Genomic DNA, 7,055 nt, shown 5'->3' with positions numbered 1-7,055 from the left:
TTGTGTAAAACCAGAGATTTCGATGAATTTTGAGCAGATTATTTCCTGTGAATATTGAGTTTTTCTGGTATTTTTAGTAATTTTATACAATTATTTTTCTGTATTTTTTTGTAACAATCATACATACTTAACTAGTTTCTTTTATGACAAATTCAGTGTTTTCTTCTCACTGATGATTGGCCATTGTTTTTTTAGCTCTTGCGTTGCTTTAACTGCATTATTTTCTAATGCAGGACGAGGCTGTTAAGCAGAGACATTTTACAACCAAGAAAGCCTGTGAAGCTTTGGCGACCCCAAGGTGGGAAACCACTGCACTAGTGAGTATTTAGGACAACAGGACAGTCTATGCAGTGGTGGTCCTGGATGCTGACTTTTGGAACTACAATTTTAAAATTTTTAAGCCTATATTGTTTATAGTCTGAATTTGCATCAGGCAAAAGTCCCACAGAAAATCTACTGTTCACACTCTAACTATGATGTTCAGTCAGCAGGTTTCCTGGTCACCAGGAAGAAAATGTCCAGACAGGCAAAATCTGAAATGTTTCTTCTACTTATGAATGTTGTTTCATATGTTGAATGTTGAAAAACAGGTTTTTCCTTACCCCAATTGGGATCTAAGGACAGAGGGTGTTGAATGTTGTACATATTGTAAAGCCAACTGATGCAAATGGTGATTTTGTGCTATATAAAACAAATTTGACTTGACTTGACTACTGCATCTTCTCTGTGTATTCAGATGTGACTGTGTTATGGTGCGAGGGGTGTGGCAAATTTTTTTTTCCACTCTATACCCAGGGAAGGGTTTCTTATAATTTGCATCATTACAAATGTTTTCTTACTTCTGGAACCCCTTCCCTTGTGGCGGTTATAGAGTGTTCCACTTCCTGGTTCAGTAACCAACTGGCAGAGGGAAATTGTTTGGGCCTTAAGTTTGTTCAAGTGGCTTCATATTCTCACTTCTTTTTCTGGGCCTCCACCGTATAGTCGGTAAAGCTTTGTTCTTGTTTACACATATTTCACATCCTACCTATCCAACCTTTTCTCTGCCACTCACTGGTGGTCGACTGATATGGGCTTGGTCGATGCCGATATTTAGAGAGCGGGGGGGTGGGTTGTACTGGAAATACAATTTAAAAAGATGTCATAAACTATGGTCTCTTTTTTGGCCTATTATGACAAAGTACAAATGTTGGTCTGGGATGAGACAGTTTGAGTTGGTCTACTGATATAGATACATCTGTGCATTTCTTATCTATTCAGTTTTTCTGTTATCCTATTTTGTTTTTATATTACATTTCTTCTTCTTTCTTTTCTTCTAGCATCATAGTTCCTGTTACGCTTCCACTTTTTTTTGCCTGTGTATCACCACCTTGGTTCTCACAAATTTGGGCAGGGGTTTTAGTTTTAAAATATGCCTCTTTAGCCTCTTACTTTATTAATTGCCCTAAAGATTGACTATTTATATCTTTTTTTAAGTGGTATTTTGATTTTTTTCAAAATAAAGGGTATTACTACTTATACATACATATTGTGTTACTGTAACTTATTTTTATTGTTTTTTATGATTACAGTTTTAAACTTTTTATTTATATATTATTATTATTTGTATTATTTATTATTATTTTCTTACTTACTGCATTGTCATGTAAGTAAGGGTGGGAGGGGTGCAAGAGAATGATTCGGATATTGTCATCCAGTTGTTTATCCTTCCCAAAAAACAACGACAATGTTACACTGTAAAAAAAAATTTATTTAACATATTTTTTTCTATATTTTTTAAATACATGAAATATTAATAAAATTACAAAAATACATGTCTAATGTAAATAACAAAAAAAATCACAAAATGACAAAATTACAGCTTATGTAAAATGTCCTTTTTCCACATAAAAAGCCAGTTAAAATACATTTGCAAATCTATCTTTTTTGCAAAACTGTATTGTTTATTTAATAGATTAAATTGTTAAATTCAAGTTTAATAATGTTAATACATTTCTAAAAATGTTTGACAATTAACAGTAAAAGTATTTGTTCTGTTATTTTACAGTATCCGCCCCAGCTGCTGGAATATTTCTGTTTAGTTTTGTATTGTTTTTTTTTACAGTTTTGTTAATTTGTTAAGAAAGGACAAGGACTTTTGGGTTTACAGCCGGATGCATGTAGAATGCATATTACAGGACTGGAAACTCACTTTTTCACCACCTTCCCAAAACTTACAAATGGGAATGCTAACATCGTTCCACAGCAGCCACACTGACGAGGCTGCCTGCAGATGTGTCTGAAGAAAATGTTTGTTTATCGACGTCTTGAGCACAGACATCGGTGCCGATTATCTTAATGCCAGATAATCAGTACCAGATTAATAGATCAACCAATTAATTAGTACATCTATATCACACACACACACACATCAACACATGGTAAAATGTCAGCAGTACAGTAAAGAGCTGAACTTACCTCAGTTTTAGCAAACAGCAGCATGCCGATCATAGTAAAGAGGCAGAGGTGGAGCGCCAGCAGCAGGATGACACTGCAAAGACAGCAGAACACACACACTCAGGGTGGGGGTGAACAAGCCTGGGAGTCAGTGATAAAATGAAATCTCTCTATTTTCAAAGGGATGCCTTTGACTTTAAGATATTTGAATTAAAATGGGTTGTATGGGTATCCATGAGTGTCCCCTTTACAGACGTGTCCACTTTATGCTATTCCCATGTAGTTTTAGGCAAAAAACTTGACGTTTTTTTCCATGTGGTATAAATGTGTGTACTTGAATATTTCTACATACTGGGGTCCATAAACAGTATTGGAGTTACATACATTGGGAATGACTGGAATGCATACTCTGCAGCTCTTGTAGATTCAACAAGCTGAATTGTATTCATGTGTGATAATGTTCGTCCCCATAATATCCATTTCATTGTATTTAGACCATTGTCTTAAACTGGACCTCTCTGTAAAAAATTAGCTGTATGTAGTGTATAAGGACTCAGACCAGCCTTATATCAGGGCTGCCCAAAGTGGGGCTGCGGCATTTCTGTGAGGTGAAAATTCTCAAAATATGATTATTTTCGTAATCTGAGCATTGTGTACAGAGTAACACTTTACATAGGAAGTCTGTTAAGGGAACTTGGGATCCTTGTACTATTTTGCATCTTAACAATATTCCTCCATTAAACTTCAGTATTGGCCCTCCAAGGGAAAAGTTGGGAGCACCCCTGCTCTAAACATTCAATATTAGATGATTGAACTGGGAGAGTTTGATGCCCAACTGAAGTGCCTAACATTGTTTTGTCAAGATAAAATAACTCCTCCATTATTCCAGATCTATAGTACCAAACAGAACCTCCAAACGTTCCTGACTGTTCATGTTCTGAATTCAATACCTGCTTCTGGACACTTGAACACAATCAGAGAGCATATCATAAAGTAGTGGTGTTACGGTCAGAGCAAACCATCTTCAGTCTGTGGCTGTGTTCTAGGGAAGCAGCAAGCCACTGACAGAAGTGAGAGTGTGCTGCAGTCATTTGTGGCTTTTTTATGTGTTGTCTAAGCAAATGGAAGGTTTCACAGTAGTTTCCATTTGTACTATAAGAAATGTTCACTGTTCTGAGCTCCCCATTCCCCTGCTAATGATGGGCAAGGTAACTAGTTACTTTTGCTTTTGAGTAATTAATAATGTGATGCAATTTCTTTTTCAATCAGTAATAAGTAATCGTTTACTGAATTAAATTAGCTAACACTGTTACGGCGCCAGTTTGCTGATTTTATGACTCTACCTGTGCAGTTATTACACATTTTATTACCAGTTTTAGCATATGCTATTATCTTGTACTTGTCTCTTGTAGCCACATAAGCTTGCATTAAACATACAATATATAATTTCTGCCACTAGGCGGTGGGATCATGGGATTTGTTGTCTTCACCACCATTGCTTTCATTGCAGTCAGCTTCTCCTGGTTAGGATTTCTTCAGTGTTAATGGTTCAGGAGGTTTCTACCGGGAGCCCAATTATCCACAGAGGTCTCCTCCTCTCCAAAACAAACAGACCTGCTGATTAAAACCACTAAACACACTGAATAAAGCAGTTCCACCTTAAAAACCAAAATCACTGCTTCTTCCACCCATCGCCTGGTTGGCAGACAAAAGGACGTCCGGACGGGGCGCGAGCCAAGCTGCTGCTAACATTAGCTCAGCTTGTTTCTCTGATAACTTAAGATCCAGACGTCTGATTACTAAAATCCTTCATCCGGTTCAAAGAGTTAGAGTTAAAAAGCACCAAGATCTAAACAGTGGATGGTAAAAATGTGGCTTCAAAGTGGATAAACAGTCAGTGTATGACAGCTTCTGGCAGACAACCACAGTGCTGAGGGGATATGACGCTATTACATATAGAACATAGCTATAGAGTTTATATACATTTTAATCCAGAGATGGTACATGTTATAGCTTTATCAAACAAAATACAGTACAATATACCAGATGAAGGACAGAGACTATTTGGAGGTGTGATGCTGTCGGCTAGCACAGCCTACCACACCATTTAGCACACTGGGTCATACATAATGTCATGGTTCCTGCCCGTAGCGTTGTAAACAATGAGTGACTGAGTGGAAAATGCCTTGAAAAATTTCGAACCAGCCTCCAATAGAGCCAATATGATTTTGATACACTACCATGAATTATCACTGCTGTAAAACCCCCACAGACTGCCTGCACATAAGCTCTGTATAGACTTTTTACACCATGTTAGCAAGTTGTCTGATTCAACATCTTCAGTGGAAAGATGTCATACCAGAGAAAATTAGACTCACTAGTGGAAACAAAAGTAGGAGAAAAACCCCAGCTGACCTGGTATTGTTTTTGTGTAAAGGAAAGCCTCGAAAATTGCCGGTCCAAATGCCATGGCAGCCATCTGGTGCAGCCTAGTTTTATCACCACCACACAGTATTGTATTTGCAAACTACACAACCATTATTGTTCCACAAGATGCAGTAATTCCACTGGAGTGCAAAGATGATCATACTTGGTAAAAAGCAGATAAGGAATGCCTGTGGACATTTATCAGGATGATCCTGGCTCAGCAACAGCATTCTGACCTGGGTCAACAGCATAAAAAGAGCTTATGGGGTGGATTTCACTCATATGTTTTCTCTAATGAATACAGCAGCAGCTCATCATCTTCAGGTTTCACTAACACCATGATCTTGTGCACTAGGCTGCAAATTTGTGGTGTCAGACTATTATGATATATGGAGTAAATATTTTCATGAAGTCTGTGTCTGACCTCTGTCACACCCGTAACTGCTGTTGTTTCCATGAAGTCACCTTGTTACTGTGCATAGGACAGTAGTATGGTAAGTACTGCAAGTTTGGTGTATTTGTATTTAATGTGTGTATATATATATATATATATATATAACAGTGGTATCAATCTTTCAGCTAATCTCTGTAAGAAAGTGTATTTTCTAACATGTCAAATATTTGCTTTAAATTTGTATTGTTGTATTTGTATTCTCTGTTTTGTCTCATGTTTAATGTAACCTACTGTATATGAACAGCACATCAATTCCTTGTTTACACAAATTGACAAATCAAAAACAGAAAAAACAGGTTCTGATTCTCTCACCATCTTCGCTCAAATTTCTTCACCCATCTTTACCCCCCTATCCTCTCCTTGTCTTCCTCTTCCTGCCACTCTCCTCCTCTTCCTTCCCCCCCTCAGGAAACCTCAGGAGGTCAAGCGGGAGAAGGAGCCCAAGAAGCCGGTCATCAAGAAACCCCTGAACGCCTTCATGCTTTACATGAAGGAGATGAGGGCGAAGGTCATCGCCGAGTGCACATTAAAGGAGAGCGCAGCCATCAACCAGATTTTGGGACGAAGGGTGAGGGATGCGCACACACATTCATCAAGCAAACAGACACACAACTAAACACAGACTAAGCCTGTTTCCAGATCAGTCTGTAATTTCACACATGAGGAACATAAGAGGGCTGTGGTAACGTGAACTCTGCTCACCTCACATACTGGTGCTACTGAGATCATAACAACACCACTGGTAGTACTGGGAACCTGAAGAATGATAAGACAGTGAAGAATGATATATCATTCATACAGTGCAGATCATACTGTATTTTACACTTTGGTGGGTAGAAAAGGCTGCATGGCATCTAAACTGTGGAAGGAATTATTGTTTACAATCTGCAACATTACCTCTGTATTTTCATTTAAATGTTAACGCCACACCTTTTTTAAACTGGCTTTTATCTGACTGATTTTATTCATATTCATGTCATTTTATTTATTTATTTTACTATCTCATTTATCTGGTTTTACCTTTTACTGTATAATTGTACTAACTGTCTCACATGTCCTTTGTTAAAGCACTATGTTACTCTGTTAAGAAAAGTGGTAGACAAATAAAGTTATTGTAATTGTGATCAAAGCGTTCAATGTAAAGGCTTTTGATCATTTTACTTTATGCAGTGTTCATAATGTTAGATTTAGGTAAAATTGTGGGTTTTAACCTTTTATATTCCTTTGTATTCTCTCTAATGTCTCCTTCAGTGTGACTAAAATGGGAGTCACGCCCACCAATGATTGTACAGTGATGTGCGATAATTAGATCAAAATGTTAACAGTTTTTTGGGGGGGTCTTCTGTGTGTGTGTGTGTGTTTCTAGTGGCATGCACTGACCCGGGAGGAACAGGCCAAGTACTATGAGTTGGCCAGGAAGGAGAGACAACTCCACATGCAGCTCTACCCGACCTGGTCTGCCAGGGACAACTATGTAAGGAATTTTTTATTCTTACTCCTCTATTCTCCTCTTCCTCCATACTGACTGGAAAGAAAAGACATCTTGATTTTTTTTTTTTTTCTGGGCTGATTTTAAAAGCTGATCTAAAAAAACATGACATGGGGGATGTACAAGTTCTTAGTCGAGGATCTCACTTTGTAAAAAGAATTGTGGAAAAGTCATGTTTTTTATACCTGAGCTGTTAGTGGGACCCATCTCCAGAGTGTGCTTTTGTAATTATTATATCAATGTGAAAAT

The 7,055-nt window shown here is 37.7% G+C and overlaps 1 protein-coding gene across 5 annotated transcripts in view; it reads left to right on the top strand.

The window, feature by feature from the left end:
• tcf7 (transcription factor 7) overlaps positions 1–7,055 on the top strand; it is a 25,710-nt gene that overhangs the window by 8,434 nt on the left and 10,221 nt on the right. For all 5 annotated transcript variants that reach the window (XM_035667120.1, XM_035667123.1, XM_035667122.1 and 2 more), the window contains exons 3-4: positions 5,726–5,885; positions 6,684–6,791. In XM_035667120.1, the coding sequence (XP_035523013.1) occupies positions 5,726–5,885; positions 6,684–6,791 (268 nt within the window). The remainder of the gene's footprint in view (positions 1–5,725; positions 5,886–6,683; positions 6,792–7,055) is intronic.

Source organism: Morone saxatilis, unplaced genomic scaffold, assembly GCF_004916995.1.
Source record: "Morone saxatilis isolate NCDOM2014 unplaced genomic scaffold, NCSU_SB_2.0 Contig20, whole genome shotgun sequence".
In the NCBI taxonomy this organism is placed as follows: Eukaryota; Metazoa; Chordata; class Actinopteri; family Moronidae; genus Morone; species Morone saxatilis.
Note: the sequence above shows the minus strand (reverse complement) of the source record. Positions and strands in the feature narration are given on the sequence as shown.